This window comes from Musa acuminata, chromosome BXJ3-9 (genome assembly GCF_036884655.1).
Source record: "Musa acuminata AAA Group cultivar baxijiao chromosome BXJ3-9, Cavendish_Baxijiao_AAA, whole genome shotgun sequence".
Classification (NCBI taxonomy): Eukaryota; Viridiplantae; Streptophyta; class Magnoliopsida; order Zingiberales; family Musaceae; genus Musa; species Musa acuminata.
Genome location: NC_088357.1, coordinates 15819694 through 15833283, shown reverse-complemented (window position 1 = coordinate 15833283; position 13590 = coordinate 15819694). Strand labels below are relative to the sequence as shown.

Here is a 13590-nt window from a genome sequence, read left to right as displayed (position 1 = left end):
CTTTCTTCAGATCGATTTTATTTTTAGTGTTATTTTTAAATTTAATCATTTTTATGAATTTTTTGAACTTTCTTGTCAAGAGTGCCAAGTCATCATCAAAATCCTCATCACTTGAAATTTCTTTCAAGTGGTCTTCATGAGTTCTTAGTATTATATCCTTCTTATTTTTTAGAAGGTTATTCTCAAGCTCTTCATGAGCGTTGCAAGTCATTTCGTATGTCATTAGTGACATGATAAGTTCTTCGAGAGGAAAATTATTTAAATCCTTGACCTCTTGAATGACCATTACTTTAGGGTCCAATTCTTTGGAAGGAATCTCAAGATTTTATTAACAAGTTCAAAGTTTAAAAAATATTTGCCAAGAGCTTTTAAACTATTGATGACATCCGTAAAACGGGTGTACATGTTGACAATAGTTTCGCTTGGCTTCATCTAAAACAATTTATAAGTATGAACTAAAAGATTTATCTTTGACTCTTTTACTCTACTAGTGCCTTCGTGAATGATTTTGAGTGTGTACCAAATATCAAAAGTTATTTCACAAATAGACACTTAATTGAACTCGTTTTTATCTAAAGCGCAAAACAAGGCATTCATAGCATTGGCATTCAAAGTGAAAGTCTTCTTTTCCAACTCATTCCAATTACTCATTAGAAGAAAAGACTTTTAAAAGCTGTTTACTACAACGTTCTATAACTCAAAATCTATTGAAATTAGAAAAATCCTCATTTTAGTCTTCCAATATGTGTAATCCGTCCCATTGAATATGGGTGGACGTGTAATTGAATGACCATCTTGGTTGTTGGCAAATGACATCTCTTTTGGGTTTCAAACCAAACAAGAGTGACCTTGCTTTGATACCAATTGTTAGGATCAAGAGTGACACTAAGAGGGAGGAGTTAATTAGTGCAGCAAAAAAATTACATCGATTCGAGAAACTTCGTATGATAAAAACCGATTTCAACTCAAATCGTTTATTTCACTTTGAATAAGTAGAGAAGAAGAGGTTGGGTAGTTTGCAATGTAGTAAAGTTGAATGCAGTAAAGAGAATTTGCAGTAAGGAAAGAACACACTAGATTTTGTAGTGGTTCGGTCGTTGTGACCTACATCCACTTCCGATTCCTCCTCCGTCGAGATCACCGACATTCACTAATGGTCTTCCTTCAACAGGCTAAGACCAATCACCTCTTTACAGAGCTTTCTCCTTTTCATGGGTTTAGGAGATAACTCTTACAAGCTTTACTCCTTTTTCTTGGATGATTACAAAGCTAAGAGAGGGAGGAGGAGAACTCTTCTCACTTTTATAACACTTTAACACCCCAAGAATTCAAGATTATGTTAACACTTTCGTGCCCTTTCATACAAAAAATGGTGGGGTATTTATAGGCCCTAATGACCTCAAAATTGGAGCTAAAAAGTGTCTCATCATGGATTTTCAAGTATTAGCGGTACCACCACCTGTCACTCTAACACTAGACGGTACCACCGCCCAGTCTGGGTGGTACCATCTCCTGACAGAGCTCGGAGACCGAACTCTAGCGGTATCACCGTTTGACAGGGGTGGTACCATCGCTGGTAGCATTAACTGTTGTCGGTACCACCACTCAGTTTGGGCGGTACCATCGCCTAGACTACTTGGGAGACTGGGTCACCAAGCAATGCCATCGCCGATCGTGACTTCAAGTGCTGAATAAGCTTTTTTTTTCAATCAGCCCAATTCAACCTTATTAAAGGCCTAGTTGACCCCTAACTGAGTTAGTGGGATTACCTCCTAATCCTAACTCAACTTATGGTCTAACTACAATAACTAAGATATTTAACAAAGCATTCTTGTTCCGGTATGTCAATTGTTCTTCCGACGAGCTTCCGATGATCTTCCAGTGAACTTCCAACGATCTCTCAACAATGTTTCGATGGACTCTCGGCAAGCTCCTGGACTTTACAACGATCTTTTTGGTGAGTTTCGATGAGCTTTTTTAGCAAACTCCTGGACTTCTCGGTCAGTTCTAGCAGAACTTCCGACGAATGTCTGGACTTCCGTCGAACTCTTTGAACTCCCGATGAAGTCTCGATCTTGACTTCGGTACAACACTTGCTTCATGCCTTATTGATATGGTAGTTAATCCTGTACACTTTTCTCAACATATAGATTAGATCAAACAATTTACAATTGATTTCATCATCAAAATTCGAGATTCAATCGATTAAAAATTATTAATTAAAAATTAAACAAAAGTTTAGAAAAAAAATCACATATGAATATTTATATAAAAATTTAAAGAAAATATAGAATACAAAATTATATAGAAACTGATAAAAATGGAAAGTTAGTTTCACATCATCCCATACTCTTAGAGTACTGTACAACCTTAACTGATTGGGCTTATTAAGAGTCTTAGTGGTCACAAAATTAAATCATGTATTAAATTACATGAAATGGTTTTTAAAATAAAATTGGTTAAAACAACTATAGACAATTAACAATGAGTTAATTTTTAGGTTGGAAAGTGTGAGAGCATTGATAAAATTTAAGTTTTCTTATGAATATAATATTTTTTTTACAAAAGAATAAATGGTGATGGTCAATTATGACTTTAGGAACATATGACGATTGAGAAAGTTTTTACTAACTAGTTAATTAGTATTTTTAGAATATATCATATGAGATTTTGAATTCTCAATCTATAAGTCTAATCAATATTTACAATCACATACATGGAGTCCAATTTCAATAACTTTTGACAGTGTATTTATATTCTTAATATGTGAATGGAGAAAAAAGGTTTAAGTAAATGTACGGTCATGAAATGCATTACGTGTTAGGTAAATAATAGATGAAAAATATATTTTTAATATGTATTGATGTAAGCATTGTTTGATAAAATTATATTTCAAGAGTTCATTGAATATTTTATGATAAATTTATATTTTTAATAAAATAAATGAACGTATGAAATCTTATAAAAAAAATTTATGGCCCAAATATATAATATAAATAAAATATAAAATAATCTCTAAAAATAAATAATAAAATTTAACCTTATAGAAAATAAAATCATGTTGTTTTCTCATGAATTATTTTTGCGATCTTATAACTTTAGATAATGTTATAAGTACTTTAAGAATTAAAAAAAAAAATCATATCAACATCCCTCAAATGTTGAATTACATCATCCAAGCTAGATGTCATTTGAAAAAATATTACTAAATATTAATTTTTTATTTGAAATATATATTCACATTTCAAATATGTTCTCAAATTTAGTTCAAAGAATTTTAGATTGATCAAAGCATTTCGTAGATTGACAATCATTGCCCTCTTCATATTTAAATCTCAATCTACCGTATTCTAAGTATTGGTACGATTTCTCTCCTTCAATTCCTTTGCCAAATCTTGTGATGCATTGGTGCTGGATCCTTATTTTGGGATATATAGTAAAAGAAACAAAATTGGTCTTTAGATTTCTTGTCAGTTTGATTAAAGGCAGGCCGGCCCACTGGATGAAGAGATAAGAAACGGAGCACAACTCCCACACCACTGGATGGTCATCAGCGACCGAAGAGCAGAGCCGAGATTGAGAATAAACGAAGAAAGAAGAAGAACACAAATGGAGGGTGCCGCGCAGATCGCTCTTCCTGTTCTGGGAATAGCGGCAGTTGCTGCTGTAACCTTCTACGCCGTGAGCTTCATGGAGCTGCGGGAGGTGCGCGCTGAAGCTAACCTTAGCCATCTCTTTCAGCCTGCTTCCTTCCTACCTTTCGGTTTTTTCCTGGCAGTAAATGTCTCTATGTTGATTGTCGGCAGAAATCTTTCAGAGAGTTGGAGGACTCCGAGGAGAAAGAAAGCGTGGGCGGGTTCAGGTCGTCCGCCAGCACCAGGGAGCGGAGGGCTCGAAGAAAAGCCGAGAAAGAAGCCAGGAAATGATCGATCGATCGATCGATCAATCAGTCGTCAGTTCTTTGTTGTTAGCTAGCCTACTCCTCGGCCTCCTTCATCGTCTGCTTATTTATCCACCTTGATCTATGCTAGATAAATTCTATCTGTAGTTATATATTTGTGTTGTTCTCATGCAAATGAAATTAATTCAGGCCGTGGATTGGAACCATCATACTGGAGAAATGGGATGAGGAAGATACCAGGCAAATACTCTCAAAATTCTTGAACCTGTATTAATTCGTTCCACATTGATCTCCCCAGTAGTAAAGTATGTTGTAGGTTTAAGGGAGGTACGACCAACTACAACTCAGGTGCAACTTCATGAATTAATCGAGGGAGGGAAAGCTCCTAAATAAAAAAATAAAAAAAAAGAGTCATCTAATTTTCCTCTAAAGCTCAAGTTAGAAAATGCTTCGCAGATGTTAATAATGGAGATTCATGAGCTTCATAAAGAGAAAGATTAAGGAGGAGAGTTTTTCCTTTTCCATATGCTTGGTTTATCGTCATGTGACCATCTCTCCTTTGCTTCTTCGTATGGAGATAATATTTTATGTGATGCTAGGAGACTTATGATTTGTTGTCAGAGAGGATCCTCCCTGTTATGCAGACAGGTGGTGTAATTTTGCTTGATCGGGAGCAATCGTGGAAGCAAAGTAGGTATGCAGTAAGAAGGAAATGACTAAACACTTGCCAGATTGACGAGGTTTGTCATTATACTCTTTTGAACAACGAGAGAATGGATCGAGCTCGACCTTACGGAGGTGCCGTAGCACATTATGATCTTTATTATATAGAAACTATATTCTTATCGATGTGGTTTATGGATATGATATATCGACGACATAGGAGCGCTGATGTGTGTGTCAGTGATATGACGAATACGTTAGTATTCGAGTAACACACAAAAAAATCCTCCTCCCTCGATACCTACTACTACTACTGTGTCATTTTTCACTCCTAGTTGTTGATCAAATCCGATCCAATCCGAACGGGTCCGAGATGTAAAATTAGCATCCTGATGATGAGACCTATTACGAAGCGGGTTGACATCAAGAACCGGATTTTTAATCCTCGAGTCCGGGTGGAGGGTATCGTGCAGGGAGGAGGCCGACGAAATCGAGGAGGGTTAAGTGTAAAATCCAGGTTCCGAGAGGGTTCGAAACCCAACTGTCGATTCCTTTCTTCTGGGGGCAAAAGCGGCCTTTTCCCCGGCGGTGGTCCGCGTCTCTTCGGCTGCATCCCCCGGTGCCGCAGAGGAGTGAGCCACCGATGTCCGACCGAACCAAGCCAAGAAAACCCAAGCCTTCCTCCTCATCCCCACCTCCTTCCCCTACCATAGCCCTAACCCTAAAGATGGCTCGCCGGTCCCTCCTCAAGCCCACCCTCGCCACCGCCTTTCTCTCTCTCCTCTTCCTCTACGCCCTTTTCCACACCCTGCTGACTCCCTCCCCCTCCCCCTCCCCCTCCGCTGCCATCGGCCTTTCTCCTTCTCCTCCTTCGGCTCCCAAGATTTACCTCTACGGCCTCCCCTCCAAGTTCACCTACGGCGTCGTCCGTAGCTACCTCCGCGCCCGCGGCTCCCCGGTCCCCGCCAACGACGCCGACATCCGATATCCCGGTCACCAGCACTCCGCCGAGTGGTGGCTCCTATCCGATCTCGCCCGTCCCCCCACTGCCCGGTCCCCTAACTCACCCCTCCGGCTCACCCTCGACCCCGACGAAGCAGACCTCTTCTACGTGCCCTTCTTCTCCTCACTCAGCCTTGTCGTCAACCCGATCCGTCCCGGCGGCAGTGACATACCGGGCGGCGGCGGCGGCGGCTCTATGGCGTACAGCGACGAGGGGACGCAGGAGGAGCTGGTGGAGTGGCTCGAAGGGCAGGAATACTGGAGGCGTAACAGGGGGAGGGATCATGTGATCGCGTGCCAGGATCCGAATGCGCTCTACAGGGTGATAGATCGGGTGAGGAATGCGGTGCTCCTGGTGTCGGACTTCGGGAGGCTCAGGGCCGATCAGGCATCGCTTATTAAAGATGTTATATTGCCGTATTCTCACCGTATCAACTCCTACAAGAGGGACGTTGGGGTAGAAGGCCGGCATTCGCTTCTTTTTTTCATGGGAAACCGGTACCGGAAGGAGGTATAACTATTTCTTTACTTGCTTCTTCTTTCTTTCTTTCCTTAGTGGAATTTTGATCACCGTGCCCAACGATCATTCTTATTTGAAAGGAACTCATATCTGGATTTAAGTAGACTAGCTAATAAGTGACAGGTTTTGTTTGCATAGATGGTACTCATAATTCATACCACACTTCTAATGTTGGAAAGAGGGATTTTATTGGTTAAAATAGATGATCCAGATTCTCAAGCGTCCCAAGTGTTGTGGGTTTTCTAGATTTTGTTTTTCAAAAAATTTGGAAGGTTTTTCTTCAAGATGTCTCATGAATGATGGTATAAACAAAAAAAATGTCAACAAAAACATTCCATATTTTGGTTCTTGAATTTGCCTTTAAATACAAAAATCTCAAAAAAAAAAAAAGGTTTAATTCTGAAAGGCACTAGTGTTTATATCATTGCTTCCTGATATATGAAATGACTGTTTACAGATACATGTTTTCTACAACATATATATTCCTTTCAAATGCTTAACCAAGTGATTTCTCTAACTAGTTTGTCAAGTGCACTCATTTCTGAATCACAATTAAAGCTCCATGTTAATGGTCATTATGACTTGTTCTACTTCAAAAATTAGATTGGTACTTTATCCCTCTCCAGACCACTATAGAGTATAGTGGTTGGAGCCTTGTCCACCGAACACCCTATTTTTTCTTAATGATTGTTGTGATCACCTTTGTATTCATGTGTAGATTTTTATTGGTGACCATGAACGAATTTGTTCAATGAATTCATTGTGTTTTTGTCAGTAAAAGTAGATGATTCAAAGTGATACGTCCTTCTCCCATATCCTTCTTTGTATGAGATGAGGTGGGCACAAAATTGATGACTTATAATCTTATCTATGGATTTTTAGGTGCTGCTTTAGACATTACAGTATAAGAAGCATGACTGTTTTTAATATTTTTGTTTCTGGCAATATCCTCAATCTGCATGTTTTTCTTCAACTATCTGCCTTGTGATGATATAAATATAATGTTAAATTGCACGGAAATAATTACTGATGTTGTGGCATGTAAAATTTGTTTTGGGCCTATCTTTTCGAGATATTATCACAATACAACAATTCATATTACTTTGAGCCTGGACACATATGCATTATGCAAATGAAGCAACACAATTGAAACAAGACGAACGAAAGCCAATTTTTCACCATTAAAAAGTTATTATTTTTGTTTATTCATTTATATTAATGGTCTCCTTGTTCATATACAATCATGTATTCTTTCTTTTAATCTAGGCCTATTAAGGGCAGCGCCATCTGTAAGCATTAGGTAAGGATGTTGTTTCCACTGCATGTAAGAATTTATTCTTTCGTTTGCTATAATGAAGATGCCTCAGTCTATCCGTTCTCCTTAATAGGGTGGAAAAGTACGTGATACTCTTTTCCAAATACTTGAAGATGAGAAGGATGTTGTCATAAAACATGGAACACAGTCCAGGGAGAGTAGACGCATGGCAACACAAGGGATGCACTCATCTAAGTTCTGCTTACATCCTGCAGGAGATACCCCTTCAGCTTGCAGGTTATTTGATGCAATTGTTAGTTTATGCATCCCGGTGATAGTAAGTGACTACATCGAGTTACCTTTTGAAGATGTTATAAACTACAAGAAGATTGCGATATTTGTAGATACTATTAGTGCAGTGAAGCCAGGATACCTAGTTTCAAAGATCAGGAAAGTCAGCAATGAGAGGATTTTGCAATATCAGCAAGAACTTAAAATGGTAGGGATTATTGTTCTGGTTCCAAAGTTCATCATTTTATGCAATTATATTTTGTTATAAAGATAATCATAGGTAGAACTCCATTTACTGCTGTTGGTTTATCGAAAACACTGGAATTCACAATGATTCAAATTTGTCATTTTAGTATATATTTTACCTAGATAGACACTATATATTTTAGTATATATCTTTATATTTTGTTATAGAGATAATCATAGGTAAGTTGATATAGAACTTTTGCTTGTGTTTCAGTTGATATGGTATTCTTGCCTCTTCGATTTCACAATTAAGGCAGTTTGACTTCATTTAAGCTTAAGATTTCATGCAAGAACTCCATATCCTGTTGTTCTTTTCTTGTGTGCATAAATGTGAGGTCTTGAATTATTATTTACTTTTCATGATCAACATAAGATGGGGGTACGTTTGGTGCTAATCCACCTAAAGATAGGTAGAAACATGTACTTTTTAGGTTTTTCGATCATGATCACGACAGCATTGAACCTTGGGACTTCTGTTCCCTCTCAAATCGTACTTAGGATCATCCTTTTTTTTATTTGGCTTAGAATTCCTACATGAGATGACCAGCTTAATGGGAGGGCCTTATGATTATGAACTTGATCACTTGACCATATGGTTCGCCAGGACAACTTGTTTTCACTTGAGGTTGAATGTTCTTCTCCCAGCCTTGGAGCAAAAGTTGTTTTGTCAAGAATGCTTTCTCATATGGCCATGGATGAGTAAGGTAAGAAAGCATTTGATGGAGAACCATCTAGCTTTATAAAGGATTTCAGAAATGTTTATTCTAGATAAAGAAATCAATAAAAAGTTATCAATTAGTTGGCCTAGAAATTTTAAGAGCTTTGTTGAAAATTGAAAAGTCTTTTGGTTTTTTTAGGATCTAACCTAGGGACTCATTTTGTATTAAGTGCAATTATTTCCTATTTAAGTATCCTAGAAGTCATATTTTGGATTTCTAAAAAGCATACAACTTTCAAGATTACTCTTGGGAATCATGACTTTCACTGATTATATCAAGGCTTCTTAACTCCTAAACCCCTAGGAATCATTACTCTTGTCAATGGATAAATCACTTCAGATTTGAATGAAAAAAAATACATTTTTTCTCTTTTAGTCTCTTATTCTCCTCTCTTATCTCACACTTATTTTTCTTTCTTTTCTCCTCTCTTTCTCTCTATTTCCCTACTTTGTTTTCAATCAAATACTGACTCAAATGCTTTATAGATTTATAATGCTTTTGAATTAGATGCATGTATTTGAAAGTCAAAAGTAAATTGATTGACGGTTCATCAATTAGTTGCTTTTCTCTTGTAGCCGGAGATACTTTCCACTCAAATTTTCTACAGGTTCATTTAGTTGCAGGGCAAATATTCCACAGAGAACTATTTTTACCACATTTTATTTTGTAGGAAATCATAGAATCCAGAAAACTTACTTTTATCTGTTGTAGTTTCTTGATCATCATCTAAATGCTCTAAACTGGTCATCCAGCAAAGCTTCTATAAGGACTTTTCCTTTTAACACAAAATTGTGATGATAGTTGATACAGTTACATTCTAAACAAGGTTGCTAAACTGTTATATGGTTAAGTGGTCTATAGAAGTGTATGTAGAATCTAAAATCTATGAATATCTATTTTTAATTTAATAATATCTCTCTCTGCTAGTTGTGGTGGATGTCACATTAGTTGCTAAACTGTATTCTTTTGACTGTTTTTCTGTTCACTTCTTATTAAATTATGCAGTCTTGTATTTTTGGGTATATGCCATTATTGGTCTAGCTTGAAATAATTATTTGCTGCTGAAGATGACAAAAAGCACAATAGTATCTGCTTACGATTGGCTATGTGAATCTATTTTGCCATATTTTTGTTAAGTCTGTGTGTCTGAATGGTTAAGGTTTGTTATATTCTAAATCGCCATTATACATTAAAACTTCTTTGGTCTTTCCTCTCCTCCGAAGTCTCTAATGTGGACTAATTCAGATGCTATTTTTGTGCAGTGTAAAGTTCTCATCATACATGACTGCCCTATGTATCTTTAAATTTTTTGCTACACCTTAATTATCACATACAAAATCATATCTCGAAGGAAATTTCTTGCAAGACTATCTAACCTATCTAACCAACATGATGTTGTACATCAGTATTGTCAACCAGAGTGACGTAGAAAGGATGACTACTACAGTAATAGTAATAGTCTTACAAGATTAGTAAGTTCTATTTCAGAAATAGACCTTGTTAAATTTATCTATAAGGTTGAAAAGGTTTTTTTTTTCTTTTTTTGTTGGTTTTGTTGGGATATGGTTGAGGTTGGGCTTTCTGGGTGAGTAGATGTAAATTTGGACCAGTGCTTTAAAATGCAAAAAAATAACGTAAGTATCTTTTGATGTAGCTTGATCCAGCCCCTCTAATATTAAAGAATAACAGTACTTCATTAAAATAGTATCTTCCCCCATGCCATTACTGATCCTTTCATACTTCATATATAAATCTTTTTCAAACACAAATTGAAGAAAAATATCTTATCATGTGAATGCTTCCATAACAAAAAGGTTAGTGCTGAAAAGGATTTCGTGGGAAGAAAACCATCTTATCTGCACCTAGATGCAGTGGCAATAGTGCAAATATTCATGAACCATTTCAAATGGTGAGGATGAAGAAGTTGGTCTGAGTATTGGCTCAGATTTTTGACTTGGAATGCGGAAATATATTCAGATAAGGAAATTTAATTCATGGATATAATTATCAAAGGATAATTACATAATACAACTACAAGGAACAAAATAGTACAAAAAGGAACAAAATAGGAAGGAGAAACAATAACATGGGAATAGAATTACATGTTAGACATCCCATAAAGATTAAAGCTATTAGGATAGGATTAGATGCTGATCTATTGAGTTGTGGAATTGTGATAAAAGGTTTAAGATGAGGAAATTTACTCATCTATGTATATACCATATACACAGGCAAAGGGTACATGCAGCATTGCACTTACTATTTGGATACTAAAAACAAACATGAAGCTATGGGAGGATAAAAAGACAGAATTAATGTGTGGCACCAGTCTTCTCAAAACTAAAATGGTTTCAATCCTAGAAATATCAATGATGACCAAGCTAAGACAAGTGCTGAAAAATATTTGGAGAAAGGATCATAAACAACTTAATTTTGTTTTAATATAATATTACTTTTGGTTTTTGAATATGATAGGTGTTTTGAAAATAATGAACATTACCTTTGTATGTGATCAGGAAAATGCACAAAAATGTCTTTCTAGAACTCATAATCAATGCTCTTTGTCACAGCTTACAAAGTACTGTCTTTTTTTACCAAATTATTCTTGAGGTAGCCCATTTACAATTTTTACCATATCATTCGTGAGCTAGCTTTTTATATTTGTTTTTAAGTACTTTCTGGTTGGCTTTTCCATACTTAATTACACTGAATTTGTCTAGTGAGATTGGTTCAGTATACAGATCATTTAATGATATACATATTGATCCCTGTCCAGTCCGATATCCTATTGTATTTTTTGTTCAGTAAGGTAAGGATTTGCTATTTTGTGATGTGTAGGCTGCAGCCTCTTTCTTTCACATAAATTGAAACATTAGGATACGTAATTCTCCCATTGAATTCCCCTTTAATGAAAACTTATTACCCTTCTTTTTACACTCTTATTAGAATCCTTAGTAGAGCTAATCTGTTGCTAGATTAGAGGAGATTTAATTAAACATTTTACTTTATTTCCTTTGGCACTTCAAATATTGAAAAAATTCAACACATATCAAGTAGGATTTTCAATAACGATTATACTGATGTTTATAAAAAAAGAAAGGCATAGTGTTTCTAGGTGAAAATTCAACTGTTTCTAATAAAAAAGGGGTGTACTTAATTTGCAAGTAATGAAAATTCAACACACTGCACTTCCACCAATGTGAGTTTTGGGGAGGTCAATGACTAAATATAGAGAGCTTGCTTCTTATAAAACAGTCCATAAAGTCTTTAATAAAATATTTACTTATGAAATAGATCTTAGGCATCAGTTTTCCTTAAAATCCTCACTATCATGTCCCATGATTTTGAAGTTGTAATTGATGATCACACCTCATATTCTTTCTAAAGTTGAGATTGCTTTTGTCATCTTGTTCTGAACGAACACTATTATGCATTTAATGGTGATGCTTGTGAGCTGTTAAACATCCCTTATGCATTAGAGTCGGCCAGGTCTATCATGGCATTAGTCATATTATAAAACAATTAGATTAACATAAAAAAATAAAGGTTGAAATAGGATCGAATAATTGTAGAAGTCAACTGATATTTACTTTTGAGGTAGTATATTTGTTTCAGATTTAATCACCAGACAATTTTTTTTTTCAGGTGAAATGTTACTTTGAATATGAAGATCCAAATGGAACTGTAAATGAGATATGGCGTCAAGTTTCTTCAAAAGTTCCTCTAATAAAACTGATGATCAACCGTGACAAACGTCTTGTCCAGAGAGGCCATGATCCCGACTGTTCTTGTATATGTTCCAAACAGAATGGGACTATCAGTATCAGAAAATGAGTCCAGAAGATTAGAAGGCTCAACACCTCAAAGCACGGCAGGAGATTTATTTCAGATCGGAAGACGAAATTTCAGTTTGATACCAAGTGACTGTACGTGTGTCTGACTACTTTTATTCAGGGAGAAATATTGTTTTTTGTTGTTAAAGTTAATTCTTTCATTATTTGTGCCTTATAATACGTCGAAGCATTTCCCTTTGTTTCCAGTATGAGTCGATGAACGGTCTGCAAGTATGTGGAACCAACCAAAGTTTCCTTCTAGGCCCTCTTGGAAATAACATTTTCTGTTGCAGTTTTATACTTTTTCCTTGACCTAATATATGTATATAAATGTGTAGATCAATGTGTCTCGGCCAAGTTTTTGTTCATTGGATGAAATGAAATGGAACTGCATACTCGAAGGCTCGGAAACTGGTAATGCTTCTCGTGTTTGATCCATCTTACCTTTGTTGGTAGCAGCTAAGTTTGTCTATCTCCTCAAAAATCACAAGATGCAAATTCTAGATATTCGCGAGTTGTCATATTTTCAGTATCATATGCTGGCATTTTCAAGTAGGAATTGTACTCAGCACATTATTAGATCATCTTAGAAAATGATCTTAACAGAAGCAAATAAGGATTTAAATTATTGATAAATGATTGAATTTCAAATTCAATATGTGATCCCCTAAACGATTTATGATTAAGGATCAATTCTTTGAATTCAGGTACATAATTTATGAAAACTATATCCCTCCTCTCTCTCTTTATATATATATATATATATATATATATATATATATATATATATATAGAGAGAGAGAGAGAGAGAGAGGATATCACAATGAATAAGAATATAACCAATTACATAATATGATTTTTCATGGTATCAAAGTCTTACTGCTTTTCCCTCTGCAATCCTCGTTGATCTGTCCCAGCTTCAGCAATTCCCTGCCCCGGTGACAGCAACTCCCGTGCAATCGAGAGGTAAGCTGATCTGCACATCACAACTTCCTCTTCTCACCTACTGCTGTTGCTGTTGCTGCAGCAACAACAATGCAGCCACTGCGTCATCTCAGCTACGCCTCCTCCTCACATTGCAGTGGACGCCTTCGATCTGATCCGGTGCTTGCGCTTGCACCGAAGACGAAGATGTACGATTCCTCTACGTAATCTGCTCT

General features: G+C 36.3%; 2 protein-coding genes across 2 annotated transcripts; both read left to right on the top strand.

Annotated features, from left to right (window-relative positions):
• The first annotated feature begins 3473 nt into the window (after positions 1 to 3473).
• Positions 3474 to 4107, top strand: LOC103998464 (uncharacterized). The gene is made up of 2 exons (XM_009419944.3): positions 3474 to 3705; positions 3807 to 4107. Exons 1-2 carry the CDS (start codon positions 3544 to 3546, stop codon positions 3924 to 3926), a joined length of 282 nt encoding a protein of 93 aa, XP_009418219.2. The 5' UTR covers positions 3474 to 3543; the 3' UTR covers positions 3927 to 4107.
• Positions 4108 to 4506: 399 nt separating this feature from the next.
• LOC135649839 (probable arabinosyltransferase ARAD1) lies at positions 4507 to 12767 on the top strand. The gene is made up of 3 exons (XM_065168716.1): positions 4507 to 6077; positions 7475 to 7840; positions 12243 to 12767. The coding sequence occupies exons 1-3, from the start codon at positions 5208 to 5210 to the stop codon at positions 12429 to 12431; spliced, it is 1425 nt and encodes a 474-aa protein (XP_065024788.1). The 5' UTR covers positions 4507 to 5207; the 3' UTR covers positions 12432 to 12767.
• The last annotated feature ends 823 nt before the right edge of the window (positions 12768 to 13590 follow it).

What these genes read in the sequence shown, in the direction of transcription:
- LOC103998464 (XM_009419944.3), top strand. Translation starts at nt 3,544, where the DNA reads ATGGTCATCAGCGACCGAAGAGCAGAGCCGAGATTGAGAATAAACGAA. An exon ending in GCTTCATGGAGCTGCGGGAG is followed by an intron (nt 3,706 to 3,806) that starts GTGCGCGCTGAA and finishes GATTGTCGGCAG; the next exon opens with AAATCTTTCAGAGAGTTGGA.
- LOC135649839 (XM_065168716.1), top strand. Translation starts at nt 5,208, where the DNA reads ATGTCCGACCGAACCAAGCCAAGAAAACCCAAGCCTTCCTCCTCATCC. An exon ending in GAAACCGGTACCGGAAGGAG is followed by an intron (nt 6,078 to 7,474) that starts GTATAACTATTT and finishes TCTCCTTAATAG; the next exon opens with GGTGGAAAAGTACGTGATAC. An exon ending in ATCAGCAAGAACTTAAAATG is followed by an intron (nt 7,841 to 12,242) that starts GTAGGGATTATT and finishes TTTTTTTTTCAG; the next exon opens with GTGAAATGTTACTTTGAATA.